The 22,727-nt window shown below is 41.4% G+C and overlaps 1 protein-coding gene across 7 annotated transcripts in view; it reads left to right on the top strand.

Annotated features, from left to right (window-relative positions):
- The window catches only part of ROR2 (receptor tyrosine kinase like orphan receptor 2), a 216,091-nt gene extending 211,106 nt beyond the window's left edge, over nucleotides 1-4,985 (top strand). For all 7 annotated transcript variants that reach the window (XM_061625655.1, XM_061625676.1, XM_061625665.1 and 4 more), the window contains exons 8-9: nucleotides 932-1,134; nucleotides 1,990-4,985. In XM_061625655.1, coding sequence (XP_061481639.1) covers nucleotides 932-1,134; nucleotides 1,990-3,429 — 1,643 coding nt within the window. In that variant the 3' untranslated portion in view covers nucleotides 3,430-4,985. The remainder of the gene's footprint in view (nucleotides 1-931; nucleotides 1,135-1,989) is intronic.
- Nucleotides 4,986-22,727: the final 17,742 nt, after the last annotated feature.

A 22,727-nucleotide genomic window follows, 5' to 3' on the forward strand; every position in this document is an offset into this window, starting at 1 on the left:
GGACTCTCCTTTTGCATCTGTGCGCATCAGCCTCTGGGCTTCCTTTCGGCTTTGACCCAGCTGCGTCTCTGTCCCTCCTCTGTGCTCAGCAAAGAAACAAAGGAGGCTGCAAGAGGAGAAAGGTGCCTCTTTCTCCGTGCCCAATATAGAAATGTAGTGAGCTGCTGGGAAAGAGTTGGCTAGCCCCCAACAAGCTAATAAAGAATTCTGCAGGTTTGTAACAAGGCTAGTGTACCCTATTAGAAGTGGTCCTTATAAGTAGCTTTTGGACCATACCCTGACAACACAACCCTATGCATATTTACTTGGAAGTAAGCCCTATTATATTCACTGAGGCTTAATCCCAGATAAGTATGCATAGGATTGCATTCTTTGTTTTCAAAAGAAAAAGTAGTTGTGTATTTGGAAAGTTCAATAAGAGAGATTGATCTGAACACAGCAAGTAAGTACCAGGATCACAAACTGGTTGGATCCATGGACCTTGTATTTCTTTTGTATATCCATTCTCTTGTACTATACAGTAGGGCCCCGCTAATACTGCGGGTTAGGGACCAGGCCTCCGCCGTAAAGCGGAAATCACTGTAAAACAGGGCCCCATAGACTATAATGGGCCGCGTCACGAAGAAATGACTCGAAAACGGCAAAATCGGCTTTAAAACAGGGAATTTCCCTTGCTTGAAAGCTGCCGCATCAGCGGGACGCCGTAATGCGGGGCCCTACTGTATTCACCATTTATTCTTAGGAATATGAAATCTGTTGGTAATTAATGCAATATTATTTTTTACCATTGTGTTTCCCTCTGTGTGTGTGTGCCCGTGTGCACATACTTAAATTTAATTTTTTGGTTCTCGTTGTGTGTATATACATATTTGCATTGCTTTTTAATGTTTAAAGCTCCCTCTGAAAACATGAAATAATTTACATTAAACAGGTCCACGTGACAACAGCAAAATGGGGATCCTCTACATCCTGGTTCCCAGCATAGCCATCCCTTTGGTTATTGCCTGCCTTTTCTTCTTGGTGTGTATGTGCAGAAACAAGCAGAAGACTTCTGCTACTACTCCACAGCGTCGCCAGCTGATGGCATCTCCTAGCCAAGATATGGAAATGCCTCTCATTAATCAGCATAAACAGGTACCATTTTTTTTAAAAAAATAGCAGGTTGTGTCCAATAGTGGCTTTGTGCTAGCAGAAAGCACTTGCTTGATCAAGGCAAGGCACCCAGTTTTGGTGATCCTCCCCTACCAACACCATCCCTCTGTGCTGTATCTAATATCAGAGATGGGGAACTTGTGGCCCTCCAGATGTTGTTAACTACAACAATCCCTTCATGGCCAGTGATCAGCGATGATGGGAGTTATAGTTCAACAACATGTGGAGGGCTGCAGCCTCCCCATCCTATACTGTTCCAGAGGCTTCCTTAACCATCAAGAGCAGCTTTCCTGGGGATACAGGGGACTACAATAAGTTGGGGGGAATTAGTGAAAATCAATTTCCCCACCCTGTGCAAGATGATTTTCAGCTAGCGCAAAACCACCATTGGATACAACTCTGTTTAGTTTCAGAAACGCACAGTGATTTTAAAGTCTTAAACTATGAGATACTCAGACTGAAATGACTTTAGCAGCCAGTGACTTCTTGGATTAGCATAAGGACAATTTGATGAAAGAACAGCATCACTTTTTAGAACATGATAAAAATCATAAGCTATTGCGATGATCCAATTTATAAAAAGTATACCAGTTTCTTTTACTTGCTGCCTTAGACAGTTGAAATACTCAGACTTGAAATATTTTGTCCTTTACGTGAGTTAGTACAACAAATGAGATATATTTGAGTACAAAGTAACATAAGCTGAAAGCACACTTTGATTCAACACTTGTGAGAACTGTCTAATGATTTGTAGTGTTTTCCTTTATCTTAGAATTAATCAATCAATCAATTAATTGTCAACAATTAAAGGAAGGCTTTTTTCTCTATTTTTTTCAGATGAAATTAAAAGAGATCAGTCTCTCCACTGTGAGGTTCATGGAGGAGCTGGGTGAAGAGAAGTTTGGAAAAGTTTATAAGGGTCACCTGTTTGGTACGACTCCAGGCGAGCAAACACAAACAGTTGCCATCAAAACCCTCAAGGATAAAGCAGACTTAACTCTCCGAGAAGAATTTAAACATGAAGCAATTATGAGGTCAAGGTTACAGCACCCAAATGTAGTTTGCATACTGGGAATAGTGACCAAAGAGCAGCCCGTCAGTATGATTTTTAGCTATTGTTCCCACAGTGATCTGCACGAGTTCCTAGTTATGAGATCCCCTCACTCTGATGTTGGCAGCACCGATGATGACAAGACGGTGAAGTCTACGTTGGAGCCAGCTGATTTTTTCCACATTGTGACTCAGATAGCAGCAGGAATGGAATACCTCTCAAGCCACCATATTGTCCACAAAGATTTAGCCACTAGAAATGTATTGGTGTTTGACAAACTCAATGTGAAAATATCTGATTTAGGTCTTTTCAGGGAAGTTTATTCTGCTGACTACTATAAAGTAATGGGAAATGCTCCTCTACCTATACGATGGATGTCCCCCGAGGCAATTATGTATGGGAAGTTTTCTATTGATTCAGACATCTGGTCTTACGGAGTGGTATTGTGGGAGATCTTCAGCTATGGCTTGCAACCTTACTGTGGCTATTCCAACCAAGATGTAATTGAGATGATAAGAAATAGGCAGTTTTTGCCATGTCCTGATGACTGCCCCGCGTGGATGTATTCGGTGATGTTAGAATGTTGGAATGAATTTCCCAATAGAAGACCAAGATTTAAAGACATCCACAACAGACTGAGAACATGGGGCAACCTGTCTAATTACAACAGCTCTGCACAAACCTCTGGTGCAAGTAACACTACACAAACCAGTTCCCTCAGCACAAGCCCTGTTAGCAACGTCAGCAACACTAGGTACGTTGGACCAAAACAAAAAACACAAGCTTTCCCTCAGCCACAGTTCATACCAATGAAAGGACAGATAAGGCCTATGGTCCCACCTCCTCAGCTCTACATTCCTGTCAATGGCTACCAACCAATGCCAGCCTATGGAGCCTATTTGCCAAATTTTTATCCTGTGCAAATCCCAATGCAGATGGCTCCTCAGCAGATGGCTCCTCAGATGATTCCAAAGCCAGGGTCCCATCATAGTGGGAGTGGTTCCACGAGCACGGGATATGTAACAACAGCCCCCTCCAATGCCTCGGTGGCCGACAGGGCTGCTCTGCTGTCTGAAGGGACAGATGATGTGCATGTGACAGATGATGTTGTTCAGAGCCTGGTCCAGGAAGAGGAGGAAGAAGAAGTTTCAGTGCCTGAAACAGAGTTATTGGGTGATAATGACACTCTTCAAATGGACGAGGCAGAGTTTCAGACAGAAGCTTAAAGATGTTGCCTTATTACAAAGACAAAACTGAATGTCTCTTCAGTCCATTGGAGACTGTAGTCCTTCTGACTTTTATAATCAATGTTTTCCTTCAGACTTTTATACACTCCTTAATAATCCCAAACCATCTAAAGTGCAGCAATAATGACATTTCATGTTTAAGGACTTTTCTTTCCAGCAGATGTATGCAAACGTGAAGATGTGGAATTGCTGTTTATAAATCTAGGGTTAATTACAGTTCTTGCAGGGAGGCTGCTTTTATAATATACTGTTGCTGTGCAACATATAGTGGAAATGCATTGCACATCATGTATATCTTGAACTCTGATTGTAATTTTTATTTTGGTTAAATCAGTAACCAAAAACAAAAGAGGTGATCAGCCATAACACACAGGGTTGTTCTGCCTGTGATGAGGTGCCCAAGATGTAATGGACATTTATCTCAATGATACAGTTGATATGTAAAAGGGTTATTCAGATATAGGTAAGATACAGGTAAGAATATTATTACAAATTTGAAATATAGCTAGAGTTCAGGTAAGAAAGCAGAATGACTTGTATGCATTTATCTCAGTGACTGAGCATTGCAATTTTTTCCTGCAGGAATCAATTTATTTCTATTATGAATGAATTGAAGTCTGGCATATGTTTTAGAAGCAAATATATTTTGCTAACCAAAAGAAGTGACTGGGTAGGCTGTGCACTAACTGAATAAACCAGCCTCTTTCACTGGCTTATTTGTAGTCAAATTCTGACAAAGGGCTCAGAAATACATCAGCATATATTATTGATCGCATTGATCAATAAAGATTTTAAATTCATTTTGGTTTTAGTTAAGATGGTGCTAGATAAATAACCTTTTTGTTTTTCTAAAAAAATTTTTTTGGTAGATCTTTAAAGACCAAAATAAGCAATATTGTATAGAATGTGTGGGTATGTGTTTAATGCTTTTTGTGAGATAAATCATGTACAGACTTTGAAATGTAATTTATGTTTTGTTACTTTTTTTTCAGCATTTGAATCTTTGAAAAGAATGCCTATATAACTTAACGGTTTACATTATGATTTGTAATATTTTATTGGGATTGGCATTTGTATGCTTTGGTATGTTGATAAAAACTGGTCCATACATTTCATAGCTAAACATTTCATACATTTCTGTAATACAAATATTCTCTGAGACATATTATAATACAGTTTACATACGCATTATAGTCCTAGACTGTAAATCCAACACATGGACTATCTAACAAACCAGCAGATAAATATTTGATGAATTTGTCATAAGTTGTAAAAAAAAATACACTGTAAAAATGGAAACATTGACATTTCCATTTTGTTATGTTTTGCCAGATAAACTCTCTTTGCAGAGTTCATTTGGATTATTTGTGGTGCACCATTGCAATCTGCAGCCTGTATTAGTGTCAGGAGATGCTTAACTGGTTTCCAGTTTCTCTCTTGAAATTGGCTATGCACTGTTAGGGAAATAATGAAAAGCTCTCTTGCTTGTTAATATAAATGCGAGTTGGAGACTATTAATAAATCATACAAATAAATTGGAAGTTTATTTGATTTTTTAAAGTGTTGATTATTGATACTGTAATGCAGATTAATTTAAGAACTTATTCCTCTTGTGCTCCTGTTATCTTACTTACGGGCAATGAAATGGCAGCACAATAGAGCTGTAAGATTAGAGCTATATAGAGTCCTATGCTGGAAAGAGAGACCAATTCATCATCTTTATTTATTTATTTATTTATTTATGTATGTATTTATTTATTTATAAAAGTATTTATGTACTACCCTCTCACAAGACATCAGGGCAATGTACAGCAACATAAAAGAACTTTAAAAGCAGTACAGAGCAATCATTAAAATGACTGGTTATGCAAGAAAATTTTAAACTACTGCATAGGCCTGTTGGTATAAAAAAGTCTTCAAGAGATGCCTAAAAGTCAAAAGTGAGGATACCTGCTGAATCTGTTCTGGAGGAGTGTTCCATAGTACGGGACCTTTGACACTAAATGCTCAACTTCAAGTTGAGGGCAGTTGGGCCTCTATAATACTGTGGAGAGCTAGCAGTGCTCTCTGGATCATCTCAGTGATCTGGCTGGAACATATAAGGGCTCAGGAGGTCCTTAAGGTATCATGGGCCCAAGTTTTTAAATGAATGGTTTGATATGGGTTGCATCCAAGTAGTGTTCCTCTGCTGATGGAAGGTTTTTTGATTCAGTGGAGCTTTCCATTGGCAGAGCAGGGATTAAGGTGATCTTCAGTGATTTTCCATCCCTCTGTGCACTTTCCATGGTGTTTGAAAGGGTCCCCCAACCCTCTGAAGCAGATTTTGGGGGACCACAAGGAGGCCATTCCTGAAGATCTCAATGCCTGTTCTGATGGAAAGCTCCATTGGATCAATGAGCCTTCCATCAGTGGAGGACAGTAATTGGATACAACCTGATTACATTTTGTTAGTTTTACCCTCCCCCCTCCCAAATCCCATATGTATCAAGATATTCTCTGCAAATTCCTTTGAAGGTGCCTTGGTGCCCACTTCTGTGGTCACTCATGTCTGTTTGAATTCTTGACTTTCAGTACTTCAACACTAATTGCAGTTGGCTGCACTCATGAGATAATGGAAACCACTTTGATGCCTAGGTATCTGCCAGGATATATCCTAGAACAACTGTCTTAAAGGGAATAGCTGTCAGAATTAGAATTGCACAACTTAGTAGATGTCCTGCTCGCAACCAACAAAGACAGATGGGACACAGAGGTGAGTTTTTCTTTAGTAGCTGTAATGGATAAAGTAAGTTTGGAGCACTTCATGAATCAGCTTACAGGTTAGATAGGCTTCAGTGTCATAACTAGAAGATGCAAGGCACGGCTATACTCCACTAAGATGTTGTCACAGCAACTAGGCACACCACCTCACCAACCTTAAGTAAACATGGGTGGGCACCCTACTTGCGTGGCCTGCAAGTCACTACAGGGAGTGTGCATGCAAATGAGCGCTTCTTCTCAGAGGGATAGTGAGAGTCTGCTGGGATTGCTGGCGCAAGTGCCTGTGGGTCCAGGGTGAGGGTGGCCAGGCTGACTCAAAAGAGTCCTCAACAGGAGGGGAAGGGCTACATGGTGGTGACAGTAGAATGGACAGAGGAAGAGATTGAGAGATGGGCGGAGAGTCCTCCTCTTGGCGGGGATGAGCTTCCTCACTGGTAACAGGATCCATGGGACTCGCAGGGTCCTGCACACCTGAAGACACATCACTGGTGTCTTCTTCCCATTCAAGGTCCAACTCCTCCTCAATGCCACCACCCCATGCCCTTCCTGCAGGGCTCATGACAGTAGGTAATCTATACTTCTTACCAGAAATTTTTTATTAGAGGCCAGCTGTCTACCCTATGTATCATTGTAGCCTCTGTTTCTTTGTATCTCCAGCAGTATTTTTAGCTACCTATCCCTGTTTTAGTAAATCCTTCAGGGGACCAATAAACTGTCAACTTTTTTTTGTTGGACTAATCTCAGATACAAATATAAGTATGTGGAAGAAACTGACCAAAGAGATGTTTTCTGTTGATATATTTGCACTTGATTCCAAATCTGAATCAAAAAATTAGGTGGATACATACGAAGATGGCAGCTCTTCTGATTTTTAGATCCCCAGCCAGTGATGGTATCTCGGAAGCACAAGACTGTCAAAATTGTATCTCTAGCAATTTCACAAGCTTCTTGATCATGTTTGATGTCTACATTTATCTACTGTATATGTAAAAGTTTTAATTTTTTAGGTATGGAATGGGCCTTACTTCAACTTGTGATCCATGCTGACCAATTATATATATATTTGTACCATAAAGGCTGCATTTCCAATTTCAATCCACTTCTTCATTGCTCCCCATGCAGTTGAGTGATCACAAGTTCAAGTAAGTTGGTCCAAGAACAGCATCTCCTGGAAGTTGTTTAAGAAGTGCTTGGTCCATCAGTACCCATGCCTGGAGGTGTCTGTCTGCTCTTTTTACAGCATTATGTTTGATGGCATGGAGAAAATCTTATGATCCTCATGTTGAAACTCAATCCTTGAATGGCTTACATTTGGGGTCAACTACCACAGGAAACAATTTTAATGTGGTATCCATATTAGGACAGCTGGTATAGCACAGTGGGGAGGAGAGCCTGGCTGGGAGTCCAGAGTCTGTGAGTTCAAATCCCCGCTCATGTCTCCTGGGTGTCAAGGGCCAGCTAAAAATCACCCCCACAGTGAGTGGCTCAGGGGTTACGTGCCCTGCCACCTGTGCAGCCGTGGGCAAGCTGCATAGTCCCAAGGAGCCCAGTTGCCCCCAGGCTGGCAGTTGCAGACAAAGAAGGGGCTGTCTTGTGCAAGCTGAGCAGGCCGTAGCCAGCTGGGGAGGACTAGCCTCAGAGGGAGGCAATGGTTAAACCCCCTCTGAATACGGCTTACCATGAAAACCCTATTCATTTTCCATCCATATTAGGTATAGTGTGGATTATACTGAAATAGAGAATGGAATATACGTCTGTTCCACAGCTCATCCATGTGCATATGAACATGGTATTCTACAGGTTATGTAGCTCAGTCCTTCAGAAACCACTTCAGTCCTTAGTATCAGCTCATGTTAGCTAAAGAACCTGCTTCAAGAATCCATGTGTGATCCTGACACCTAAAATCTTTCTTCCTAAGCATTAACCTCGGCCATCCTGGATCATCTCTAACCAAAGACAGTCCAGCTGTCCCTAATCTGGGGGATTAGATATACTCCTTCAGAATATTTAGTCCCCACAGGGCATATGACACAGACGACTCCATCTTACATGCGGCTGGTGGAGAGTAGCCTGGGAGCTACTTTCTTGTGGCTATGATGAGCATGGAGTGTCAACAGGGATAGGGCACACAAAAGGTTTTTTCCCCCTTTTCCTTGAGTTGTGCTTTCCTCTGTTCACATCCTGATTGTATGGGCAGGGAAGAGTTGCTAGTGTTTTGTGTGGATACACTTATTAAGCTTTCAGATTACTGTTTTTATTTGTTTGTGTACAGTGAAGTTACGTGTTTTTTTAAATACTCTTTTTTTTAAAGGAGAGCAGAGTATTGTTCTTCATAGTCTTTGTGCAGAGTCACACATCAAAAACCTGTACATCTTTGGAACATTTTAGAGAGAATTTATAGGGATTTTTGGTGGCAGGGTCCTCCCCTCTGCTCTAAGCATCCATGCCCAAAGGAACAGACCCCAAGCCTTCCCACTCATTTCTTCTTTGACTGCTGCAATGGAATCATTATTGGGAATGTTCTCTTCGTTGACACACCAACTAAGTTGCCACCCAAATCCAAATTATGCGCCTAGGAACAGTGCTCCTGTTTAGCTGATCTGAATTATAGCTTAACATTCAGTACTGGAGATTGCAGTACAAATATAGCATTCCATAGTACATTATCCCATTAACAGGAATGGACTTTTGCCTCTGGTTGTCTTTGTCTGTCTCAGAATAACAGCCAGGCTCGCTTGCATACATTTGCTGCTGCATACGCAAGTGCTGTATTTTTGTGGCTTATACCCAGTAACACCCAGTAGAAATGTATTTACAGAAAATAAAAAGTTTCAAAGAAGACAGATGGACTAAAGTCAATAGATGTCTTCAGCAGTTAAAAAAGTGTTATATTAAGTAAATATTTCATGCTGTTGTGAAATGCTTTCTAGTAATCATCTTGTTGATTTATTTATTTATTTATTAAACTTTTATACTGCCCGACTAGCAGAAGCTCTCTGGGCGGTGAACAACAAAAATACTAAGATACACAATATAATACAATAAAAACATATAACAATAAAACAGTCTAAAATCAATTACAACAAATGAAAAATCAATAGCTTAAGTTAAAATGCATTGGGAAAGAGGAAGGTTTTAACTTGGCGCCGAAAGGATAGCAGTGTCGGCGCCAAGCGTACCTCCTCGGGGAGACTGTTCCACAGTTCGGGGGCCACCACTGAGAAGGCCCTAGATCTTGTCACCACCTTCCGGGCCTCTCTATGAGTCAGAACCCGGAGGAGGGCCTTCGAAGCAGAACGCAGTGAGCGGGCGGGTTCATATCGGGAGAGGCGTTCCAACAGATATCGTGGTCCCATGCCGTATAAGGCTTTATAGGTTAATACCAAGACTTTGAATCTGGCCCGGAAGCATATTGGCAGCCAGTGCAAGAGTGCCAGAACAGGTGTTATGTGATCGGACCGCTTGGTCCTTGTCAACAATCTGGCAGCCGCATTTTGTATTAGCTGCAGCTTCCGAACTGTCTTCAAAGGCAGCCCAACGTAGAGCGCATTGCAGTAGTCCAAACGCGAGGTTACCAGAGCATGTACCACCGATGTAAGGTCCTCCTTACTCAGATAGGGACGTAGCTGGGCTACCAACCGAAGTTGGTAGAACGCATTCCGTGCCACCGAGGCTACTTGAGCCTCAAGTGAAAGGGAAGAGTCTAGAACGACTCCCAAGCTCCGAACCCGGTCCTTTAGGGGGAGTGTAACCCCATCCAGGATAGGGTATGTATCCACCATCCGGTCAGAGAAACCGTCCACCAGCAGCATCTCAGTCTTGTCGGGATTGAGCCTCAGTTTGTTAGCTCTCATCCAGTCCATTGTCGCGGCCAGGCAATGGTTCAGCACATTGACAGCCTCACCTGAGGATGATGAAAAGGAGAAGCAGAGCTGCGTGTCATCAGTGTACTGATGACAACGCACTCCAAAACTCCTGATGACCGCACCCAACGGCTTCATGTAGATGTTAAAAAGCATGGGAGACAGAACCGACCCCTGCGTAACCCCACATTCGAGAGCCCACGGAGTCGAGCAATGTTCCCCAAGCACTACCTTCTGGAGATGACCCGCCAAGTAGGAGCGGAACCACAGACAAGCAGTACCTCCAACTCCCAACTCCGCGAGCCTCCCCAGAAGGATACCATGGTCGATGGTATCAAAAGCCGCTGAGAGATCAAGGAGAATCAACAGAGTTACACTCCCTCTGTCCCTCTCCCGACATAGGTCATCATACAGGGCGACCAAGGCCGTCTCAGTGCCAAAACCAGGCCTAAAACCTGATTGAAATGGATCTAGATAATCGGTTTCATCCAATAGCGCCTGGAGCTAGCCGGCAACCACACGTTCCAAGATCTTGCCCAGGAATGGAACATTTGCTACTGGTCTGTAGCTGTTGAAACTTTCTGGGTCCAAGGAAGGTTTTTTCAGGAGTGGTCTCACCACCGCCTCTTTCAGACAGTCAGGGACCACTCCCTCTCGTACTGAATATGCTGGTTTCAAGGTATAGATTCCACCAAGTATGCTCCAGATAGAAATGCTAGACTTCCTTTCTTTCAAAAGTAATTTTATATGTTTATTTGATGTGTCAATATATGATCCTAACACCCTGATATCTCCCATTGTATAGAAGTATTGTATGTATTGTATTTCCCCTTAATAGTTTTCAGTAACATGATTATACCTGTGGGATGTAATTTTACAGAAGTATTTGGGCACTGAGACCAACTGATAGCAAAGATGTTATTTTATATATCATTGTTTATTTTGATAATGCACAAGATTTCAAAATATGTTCTTAAATTACAGTGTGAGGAGAACATGTTTTTCTTGAAATGCATGGTTTTCTGGCAGAGAAAACCTAGTTAAATGCAGGATTAAAATTGGGGAGCTTTGTTGGGAAGTAGGCCTTTTATGTCAGTCCATGAGACCTCAAATCATCTAATAATACACCACACCTTCAAACATCATAATTTTGCAGTTGGCTTGCCTGTGTTGAAGTAGCTGTGTGCACACAGAACAGCTATTCCACATGAAAAACCTGCACTGGATATTACGATGACTCCTGTGGGCAAAAAGGACAGATCTAAGAACCCACCTTCCATGCATATAGGTTAGCACTGCCTGCCACGTTTGGGCTTTAAGCCAAATGAAACACACTTATTGCCCTTTCTACATTCCATATACTAGGATCAATAGATTGTTCATAGACATCAGAGTATCAGTCAATAAGCCATGCTGAGCTGTACTGAATCCTCTGCAGGCTTTAATTTACAATGCAGTCCTTAGCATCCTTATACAGCACAGATATAGATGCACACTCCCACCTGTGTCTCAGTGCAGATGGAAATGCTTAACTGCACATGCTGACATAATTCCATTGTAAATGGATTTCCCCAGCAGAGTATAAGTCCTGCACAATGTCTTGTTTCACATAGCTATCTCTGGTAAAAAAGCAGAGTGTTTTTTTTAAAAAAAATTATGTAAGACTAGAACGAGACTCCCAACTCCCATTCTCAAATCAGAGAAGCAGCTATCTGCAAGGTAGGATTGCAGATTCATGCTTGTGTACATCCAAACAGGTATACACACATGCACACACATGTATAAACATAGGTGTAGCATTTTCATGAACCATTTTGCTGTGTGCAATTTGCCCTTCAGCACAGAGACAGCTATCTCAAGACAGCATGTCGGAGGACAGAGCTGTGTGCACCACACAGCCTATCCACAACCTTCTCCCCCCTTCAGGCTAGCTTGCTCCCCTTAAATCGGGTGGGGAACCTGTGGCCCTTCAGATGTTGTCAGACTACAATTCCAATCAGCTTCAGCCATCACGGCCAATGATCAGAAATGATGGGACTTTCAGACTAGCAACATCGTGGTGGGCCACATTCCCCAACCTTGCTTTGTGCAGTGTACCTTAATGATGGCAGAAGTGCAACAGCAGAGTTCATTCAGGTTGTAGCTTAAAGATTAATTCTGTTAAAGTCAGCTAGCCAAGAGGGGGACAGGTGGAGGTGCTGCTTAGTAACCAGGTAGAGTGGCATGATCTTCAGTGAGATAGCAGGTGCTTTGGTGGCTGTGTAGTTCTGAGGGAGTTTTCCTCTGTATGTTAGGTTGTATGTCTCCTTGCTACGTACAAGCCCTGAACTGAAAGCCAAAAATCTCACTTTTCCTTTTTCTTCGAAGTATACACTATTTTTGTTCAGTTTCTCAGTGAAGTGTTATCAGGACTTTTCTGTCTGGATTCTATCTGCATTATTTAACTGACTTAGTTAACAAATAACATTTTACCATCACCAGTGCTGAAGTAAGATTCAGTGGCAAGTTTGATTGGCTTCTGTACATGGAATTAGGGGTGGGGAGGATTTTTTCCTCAGGCTACAAAATGTCTTGGGCCAGCCCTGGTGAAGCAAATAATTTTAGAATTAATGTCACTATGTTGTTTATCCACTGAAGTTTTTTTCAAAAGCTTTCCTTTGTGACCCTGTTCAACTTCCTCCATAGTTCCACTTAAGTCCACCTGCAGCTACTGTTGCTCTTCTCAGGCAAGGAGATGGGTTACAATGGGGTATATTCCTAAATGCTGTTTTTAAAGTATTTCCAAGCCGGAGGGGTGTGTGTGTCCCTGTCTCTTAGCCTCAGATATGTTAAGCTTGAAAGTTAATATAATGTGAACAAATAATGAGGTGGGAATTGTTATTAGAAATAGGGGTTTTTAGAGGGGGGAAACACACATAAGCAAATTTATCAAAAGCCGTCAGATTATATGTAAAGTAAAGGTTTTAGGTAGCAGAGAAAAATGTTGTGTTAAGAAAGGACATGAATATTGTTTGTAAGTGTAAACTAGGAGGAAAGGCTCTAGATATACCTGTGTCACAAACAGCTGTGACTATTTTCCTATTGTCATTTTTGGTATGGCTTATATGTGCAGTTCTTGGCTTTTATAACTGTCAACGGGACCCAAATCTCTCTGTGACTGCATTGCAGACATTAGCCATCATGTAAAACTCTGGGTGACTGAGCTGAAAGAGGAGGCATGTTTTGTGGACGCTTTCACTCACACAAAACACTACTTAGTGGGGGGATGCACTCCTTTGTTAATGGTATGAATTTGTTCGCAATGAGGTGGTTGTCAGGTGGAAGAGGGGAGTGTTTTGAGGCAACCACGTAGAGGCTTCCCCCCCCCCGATACCAACATTCATACTTTACTAATTGGGCAAATGTTCAGCCAATATTTTCTTAATTTTAATGACTTCTGAAATGCAGTGTCTGTTTGAAGTGAAACCTGGGAAATCGTGTTTGAAGCATTAATTTTTGCTCTTCTTTTCAACTGCCACATACACTTTAATGTTGAACAAAAATATCTTACAATTATGTTCATGTAAAGTGTTTTAATTCTCAGTAGGCCTGAAGCACTTAGCGCTGTTGAATTATCCTTCAAATTACTTTTGAAATTAAACAGAAATGTAATATAACAATAGTCTGGTACTCAGTGGTAGAATGCATTGGGTAACATTTGTAATGGCCTGGAAACGAGTTGCTAAAACAGTTGGTTAATAACAAAAAAAGTCCTAATGGTGAACAGAACTATATTAACCATAATTGTCAGTGGGAGGTTGGTAGGTAATATGCTTTTGTTAGCTTACTTTATAGGGAGGAGTGAGGCAGAGCAAATGAAAGTGAAATTCCAAAGGATTATCTTGGTTCACAGACTATCCTTTTTATTGAGTGATATTATTTCTTGGCCAGTTTACACAGCAGTATATGAACAAGAGGTTTCCAGGTAGCAACCATCAGTTCTAATGGATGGAGGCAACCACAGATGCCCTTCTAATCCTCTCAGCACTACCAGTGCCACGGCTTCCCCTCCATTAGTACCTAGTTTCTTCTGGCAGATGAACAAGGAAAGCACACCAACTTTGCTTCACTGCTTGTTCCTGAGCCTTGTTTCCCTGAGCAGTGACACCCCACCCCTCACTGAGAGGATTACTTGCTCCATCCTACTGAACTTTGGCTGGGAGCTCCAAGTGCTACTAAATACCTCTTTTATGACTTTGCAGATAGTCTACACTGAGGGAGCGCTGTCAGTGCTTGGAGCTCCCAGCCGAAGCTCAGTAGAATGGAGGGAGGGCATCTCTTCCAGTTATCTGTGAAAGTTTGCTCTCTTGGGTGGGGAGGGGAAGCCATGAGGCAATCAAGCTCTTTTTGCCCTACTTACAGGCGATTAGGGAGGGCATTCCACACACACACTAATGGTGCACAGATAACAGGGGGAAGAAAAACACATGGGCTTCAACTACTCTCTCCAAAATGCGGCTGCACATTCTGAATATTGAACTCATTTCTCCACCTCGAAAGCCATTTTAGAAAAAGTTGCTACTGCTTCTCCAATGAGAGAGCTTCACAGGAAGTTCATTGCAGTACAGTGGGAGTAGCCAACGTGGTGCCCTCCCGACATTGTTGGACTCTTGTCTTCCTTTAGTCCTAGGTAATATGGCCAATGGTCAGGGACGGTGGGAGTTGTAGTTCAACAACATTGGGAGGGCATCACATTGGCTCCCCTTGCGCTACAGTGTTGGGTATGCTATCTGTGTATTCTAAGAGTTATTTATTTATTTTATTTATTCTATTTCTATGCCGCCTTTTGGCCAAAGGCTCTCAAGAAAGCTCACACAAAAATAAAATAAACACAAATACAAAATACACATCAAAAAAGAATACAGTGCCCAAAAATTCAAACAACAAAATATTAACATTGTTAAAAAACAAGGTTCTTTACAGGCCTGGAGATAATCTGTCCTTAAAATGTAGCACTGCCACTCCAAGAATTTTAGTCCTCAAACACTGAGCAGCTGTTGTAAAGGATTTGCTCACCAGCACCATCAGATTCTTGCCCGAAATCATTGTCCATAGACTTGAAGTAGAACTTGTAGTTTGGCTGGTTGAGGAGCGCCTTCCATGTATCAAAGCTATTGGCTTTTATATTGTCATGGAAAGGTATTGATTTTTGTTTATTCAAGTACCCCCCACTTCACAGGTCAATAAATTAGGGGTGTCTCCCTCCTCCCAATGTAAAACCTTTGCAATTATTAATGTGACTTGGGGCTGCAGAACAGTGAGTCTGTATAGCCACCTGCTGGAAAATATGACTAAAGCCAAACTACAATAAACTTACTCACTAATAACATTTTGTGTTGCACTGTGTGGAAATTTTTCAGTTACCATGTTGGGGCTTTTTTCCTCTGCCAATCAAGTAAAAATGAAGGGAGATCTCAAAATAGTTTGTAGCAAGGTCAATGCCCCAAATTGGAGCCAAATGGCTGATTTACAGGACCATTCAGAGAGCAAATAAAGATGTATGACTCACGATCACTTCTCACACTGCTTTCAAAAGTCACAGTTCCCCCTCACAAGTCACAAATAGTGTCATATCAAAGCTGTGCATATGTCTCTTGCAGAAAGATGCATATAGGGCAAAACTACAACATCAACGTTAGAGTTCGCTTCTTCTTTGCCTCATACAGATGCAAATATTTGGCAATTCTAGCATTATCCATATCTAAAATAAAAATAAAAATCACATGCCTTCTGAAAACGTACCGGTGCCCTTGAAGGTAAGTAGTGGCATTCAGTTTATATTATTTTGAGACAGACTGAATAGCCAGTTGTAGTAAATGGACTGCTCTTTGTTGTGTGCCTTCAAGTCAATTATGACTTATGGCAACCCTATGAATCAGCAACCTCCAATAGCATCTGTTATAAACCACCCTGTTCAGATCTTGTAAGTTCAGCACAGTGGCTTCCTTTATGAAATCAATCCATCTCTTGTTTGGTCTTCCTCTTCTTCTACTCCCTTCTGTTTTCCCCAGCATTATTGTCTTTTCTAGTGAATCATGTCTTCTCATTAGGTGTCCAAAGTATGATAACCTCAATGGTAATTTTACAGAACAGTCAACAGACTCTTCACCTGTATTTTCTTTAGCAAGGTTGACTCTTTCTGTAAATGTCATCCACAGGGCTGGTTTTACTCAATGTCCACATAGGGGCTATTAAGTATGTGAATGATCACCTTCCATCACTGATGTGCAAGCCCTGCTTTCTTGTATTTCTGCAGTGGCCCTAGGTGTATGTGAAATGGGACCACCTGAATTGTAGAGTTGGAAGGGGCCTACAAGGCCATTGAGTCCAACCCCTTGCTCAATGCAGGAATCCAACTTAAAGCACACTGGGAGGTAGCTGTCCAGCTGCCTCTTGAATGCCTCCAGTGTTGGAGAGCCCACCATCTCCCTAGGTAATTGGTTCAATTGTTGTACCTCTCTTAACAGTTACAAAGTTTTTCCTGATGTTCAGTTGAAATCTGGCTTCCTGCAACTTGAGCCCATTATTCTGTGTATGGCACTTTGGGATGATCAAGAAGATATCCCGGCCCACCTCTGCGTGGCAACCTTTCAAGTACTTGAAGAGTGCTATCATATCTTCCCTCAGTCTTCTCTTCTCATGGCTAAACATGCCCAGTTCTTTCAGTCTCTCCTCATAGGGCTTTGTTTTCAGTCCCCTGATCATCCTTGTTGCCCTCCTCTGAAACTGTTCCAGTTTGTCTGCATCCTTCTTAAAGTGTGGTGTCCAGAACTGGATGCAGTACTCAAGATGAGACCTAACCAGAGGGGACCTAATACTTCATGTGATTTGGAATCTATACTTCAGTTAATGCAACCTAAAATAGCATTTGCCCTTTTTTTGCTCATATTCAGCTTGTGATCCAAGATCCTTCTCGCATGTACCAAGTATCACCCATTTTATAACTGTGCATTTGGTTTCTTTTTCCTAGGTGTAAGACTTTGCACTTATCCCTGTTAAATTTCATTCTGTTGTTTTCAGCCCAGTGCTCCAGCCTATCAAGAGCCCCTTGAATTTTGTTTCTGTCTTCCAGGGTATCCCTCCCAATTTTGTATCATCTGCAGATTTGATAAGCATTCCCTTCACCTCCTTCATCACTGTTTTCCAAAATATTGCTCTTCTGAAATAGTTCAGAGACAGTGGTGGTGGTGGGGCTTATAAAAACTGAAAGGGAACCAAAAGGTGTGGTCAGTGAGGGTTGCAGACCCAAGCAGCTAATCTTAGGGTGCATCCAAAGCTTAGGTAGCTTAATTTTTGTTTAATTAAACAGCAGACTCCATCTGCCATAGTGTACCATTCATTTTAAAGACCCCTCTAGTTTCAAATGCATAGAGCCAGTGTGGCGCAGTGGTTAAGGTGTTGGACTACAACCTGGGAGACCACAGTTCAAATCCCCACACAGCCATGAAACTCACTGGGTGACCTTGGGCCAATCACTACCTCTCAGCCTCATGAAAACCCTATTCATAGGGTCGCCATAAGTCGGAATCGACTTGAAGGCAGTACATTTACATTTTTAGTTTCAAATGCAGCTGGTCAAGTGACATTAAAACTCTGTTTAAAAAATACACTATTTGTAGCCATCTGTGACTCCGGCTGAACATCAAGAAGACTAAAGTAATGACAACAGAAGATTTATGTAACTTCAAAGCTGATAATGAGGACATTGAACTTGTCAAGGATTATCAATACTTTGGCGGGGTCAGTAACCAAAATGGAGACAATAGTCAAGAAATCAGAAGAAGGTTAGGACTGGGGAGGGCAGCTATGAGAGAACTAGAAAAGGTCCTCAAATGCAAAGATGTATCACTGAACACCAAAGTCAGGATCATTCAGACCATGGTATTCCTGATCTCTATATATGGATGTGAAAGTTGGACAGTGCAAAAAGTGGATAAGAGAAAAATCAACTCGTTTGAAATGTGGTGTTGGAGAAGAGCTTTGCGTCTACCATGGACCGTGAAAAAGACAAGTAATTTGAATGTTCAGAACTATCACTAGAAGCTAAAATGATAAAACTGAGGTTATACCTTGGACACATAATGAGAAACATGATTCACTAGAAAAGACAATAATGCTGGGGAAAACACAAGGGCAATGAAAGAGGAAGACCAAACAAGAGATGGATTGATTCCATAAAAGAAGCCACAGACATGAACTTACAAGATCTGAAGAGGGTGGTTTACAACAGATGCTACTGGAGGTTGCTGATTCATAGGGTCACCATAAGTCATAATCGACCTGAAGGCACATAACACACACATACACACTTAACATTCAAAGGAAATGGATGTTATAGCACAGTGGTTCCCAACCATTTCCCCCTATGGACCACTTGAAAACTGATGAGTCTTGATGGGCCACTTGATTATTATTCTGCCTGTTGTAGAAATTGTACTGCTCTGTACTAGACACTCTATGGTCTGTATGTTTTTTCATTGTCTTTGGATTGCTTCTTTTATTTCTTATATTGCATGTTATTGTATTCCATAAAATTCAAGTTGTAATACAATAAAATACAATATATAAAAAAGCAATAAAAATATAATTGAAAATCATACAAATATTTAATGAGGGCATGCCGCAGACCACCTGAATGAAGTTCACAGTCCACTGGCTGTCCAGAGACCACTTTCAATTATCAGGGGTTTGCACATGTTCTAAATGTGATTTCCCTCTTTAAAATACCCTGGAGTAGGGACAGTATCCTTTCCTCCTTTCTGCTCCATGTATTTTAAAGGGGAGAAGCACATAGAACTAAGCTTGCAGCCCCGAATTCTTTGGGAGATTTTTTTCAAGCCATATTGCAACCTGTTCAGTATCTTGAATCAAGTACCAGGAAATACTGATGGTCAGTGATAGATCACATCCTCTGCATTCAGAAGGTTTCTGGTGCAATCGGTCTCCAGCAGCTCCTGGTGGAGTTGGGAAGGACTCCTGTCTGATATGCTAGAGGGCCGTTTCCAGCCGCTGTAGACACTATTGAACTAGATGGTCCAATGGTCTGATTTGGTATAAAGCAGCTTTGTTTCTACCACCAACAATAAAAGTTGCTTTTCAAGACATAAGTAGAGAAACTTAGTAAATAAGTTGTCATTGCTGTGGTGAACAGAGGAGCTCTTGGAAGGAGTGGAGAAGCTTTTCCTTTCGTAACATGCTTATAAAAATACCATCAAGGAGTAGGAATGTGCTCTTCATTAAAGATGGCATTTGCTGATCCCTTTGCCATTTCACCCTTACTGGGAGTACAGGAAAGGAGGTGTTGGCATTTGTTGAGAACCTAATATGTCTGTAAGATCCCAGGGCCTTAATTCAAATGCTGGGACCTGTAGTGAGATCCTTTGTTGTAAAGCTCTGAACCAGTGAGAGTATGTTGTAGTTTGTGTGTTTTCCCACTAGATGGTGCCCACAATCAGTCATTTTCCACTGGTGCAATGTTGTTTTCTGCATTCTGATTCTGATGGACAGGTATGCCCTTATAGCAAGCTAAGCAGTAACAAAGCAATTACAAAAAAATGTTCCCAGCTGAGGATGTGGCATTTGTTATTGGACATTAATAACTGATAAAACATTTGGCAATTATGAATATTTCCCTCCTGTCTGTTGACTCAAGGCTATAGAACTGTTTGCTTTGCTGAATTATTTTCAACATATATGAATATTCATGAACTACACATGAATTAAACGATAAAGGCATCTGTTACACCATGAGGGACTTACTCCTATGCTAGTCACTTGCAGCACAATTAAAAAATACAAAACATTCAAGAACTCTTCAATCAGGTGAAATACCATTTCTGTGGGAGTCTATTAAGGTCTTAAGCATAATCTTTTTATGCAGACACAGATGAGCACTACTTCTCTCTGTATTTTTCAAATAGGACCATTTTAAAGTAGCCTGAGTCCCGAACTACTTTCCGAAACCACTGAAATAGTAACTAAGAATAGGACACCATGTCTAACATGATGTTTCTTGTAGCATCTGAAGGCTGTCATCTAAAGGAGAAGCAGAAACACTGATCTCAGTAACAGTGTCAAAGATGACAACTGTATCTTACTGTGTAGGGGGAAAACTATAACATACTTAGGTGAGACATACTGGAAAATCAGGGTAAAGAAACACAAGCTTCCCAATTATGCTACAGACATTCTCAGCATTGCAATGACTAGTCCCTGGTTTCTAAAATGTACCCGTTCAGACACAAAGATGGATCATAGAATCATAGAATAGTAGAGTTGGAAGGGGCCTATAAGGCCATCGTCCAACCCCCTGCTCAATGCAGGAATCCAAATCAAAGCATTCCCGACAGATGGCTGTCCAGCTGCCTCTTGAATGCCTCCAGTGTTGGAGAACCCACTACCTCTCTAGGTAATTGATTCCATTGTCATATGGCTCTAACAGTTAGGAAGTTTTTCCTGATCTTCAGTCGAAATCTGGCTTCCTGCAACTTGAGCCCATTATTCCATGTCCTGCACTCTGGGATGATCAAGAAGAGATCCCAGCCCTCCTCTATGTGACAACTTTTCATGTACTTGAAGATTGCTATCATATCTCCCCTCAGTCTTCTCCAGGCTAAACATGCCCAGTTCTTTCAGTCTCTCCTCATAGGGCTTTGTTTCCAGTCTTCTGATCATCCTTGTTTCCCTCCTCTCCTGGTCCAGGATGTTGGGGCAGATGGGAATTAAAGTCATGAAACAAAGAAGTGGTACGTGGCAAGATGACCAGAGCAGTGGAGGATGTTAGCAATCCCAAATCCTCTAATCAAACTGCAGGACTGCAAGGTTTAGTCAATTAATTGGTGAGTAGATATGAAAACATTTTGGTAATCTAAAAAGATGACCTAATTAATTTGGCAGGAAGGTTTTTTTGGGGGGGGAATTCAGAACAGGTACTTGTGGAAATTACAGACAGCAAGCACCATCTTTAGGAAGGCATTCCCATCTGTGTAACGGAATGGAAAAGGAGATGGTTGCTCCTACACTCATGTATTTCAACTAAAACCAATGTTCATATGAAATGTTTGATTATTGTCATATGCAAATTTAATAAATTAGTATGTTGATTAATTGGCGAACCCATAGGGTGATATTCAATGTTAGTGAATCAGTAGACATATGGCTGGGTCTACTCAGAGTATGACTAACATTAGATATCACCGATACAATTTTACAAAGCCTTGTGGCACTTTACATTTATTATGGCATAGGCTTTCTGATGAAGTGATGATCCGATAAAGGGGACTGTAGTCCACAAAAGCTTAGCTCATCATAAATTTGTTAGGCTGCAATCCTAACCCTACTTACCTGGGAGTAGGCCTCGTTGAATTCAATATGAGTTACTTCTGAGGAAACATAGTTAGGATTGAGCTGTTAGACTTTAAGGTGCCACAAGACTTTTTGCTGATTTTGCAGTGGGCTAATACGGCCACCCCTCTGGAAATACACAAAACTGTATATATTATGCAAAATTGAATACAAATTTGGAAACTAGGCAAAAATTGGAATAAAATGCTGATGAGTTTTCATGAGGACTTTTTAAAAAGAATATGCAAAGTGATGTGGACATGTGGAGAACTGAACTTAAGATGGGAAAAATGAAAAATGGCAAGAAACCAAACCTGACAGCTTTGCCCATCCCTATAAGCATGTAACATCTTTCTATCCATTTCCAGATGAAAGCACTGCTGTGCTTCTCTGTGTAAAAGAATGCCCAGAATACTTAAGGGGAAACTGAGAAGCATGAGCATGTGCAAGTTTATAACATACTACTACAAGATTGAATAAATTATAGGGAGATAAAAAATGGAAATGCATTTTTGAAATGGGTGTGTGTGTGTGTGTGTGTGTGTGTGTGTGTGTGTGTGTGTGTGTGGTGTAAAAGATTGGAAGAAGACATTGGGGAATTCTTACTTTTCTCATGTTGCATTCTAGGTTCATTCCATTAAAAGTTTATTTGATTCAGAGGTGACTGCATGAATAAGCTTATGTTTGCTGTGTTGTCTCTCTTCACAGTCATAGATCATCAGAGCAGTGTGTTAGTTTGGCAAGTACAGTATATTCCCTGCTCAAGGAGGTTCTAACCAAAACCAGCTGTCATCCTATCTCTCTGCTCCCATTGCAGCCTCCTTTTAATTATTCTGTTCTACGAGATAAATCCTTGAAATAAATCAGGATTCTTTTTTGCATTTAGTGCTGAACTAGGTGATACACGTAAAGCCATGTTACAACACCCCCTCCTCGGCATGGTCTTCTTCCCCTTCAGGAGGGGATGACATGAAGGTGGCGAGGGGGATGCTTAGCCTCTCTGTCCATCACTGGTATGGTCCAAATCTTCCTACAGCCACCTTTCTTTCCTTCATGTTACCAAATATGTTGAGCCTTGGGGGCAGGAGGACTGACTGACTTTGGGAAAGGGAGAGTTGGAGGGGAGAAGTAGTGAACAGGAAAGAGGTAGTATAGGAGTTTATGATCAGGTAGGACCAAATGAGTTCATTTCTGCCTACCAGCTGATACCAACTACCAAGTGAACATTGTATGTGTATGAGAGTTGGTTAGTTACTAAGGAGATATGCTCTG

This window comes from Rhineura floridana, chromosome 1 (assembly GCF_030035675.1).
Source record: "Rhineura floridana isolate rRhiFlo1 chromosome 1, rRhiFlo1.hap2, whole genome shotgun sequence".
Taxonomy (NCBI): Eukaryota; Metazoa; Chordata; class Lepidosauria; order Squamata; family Rhineuridae; genus Rhineura; species Rhineura floridana.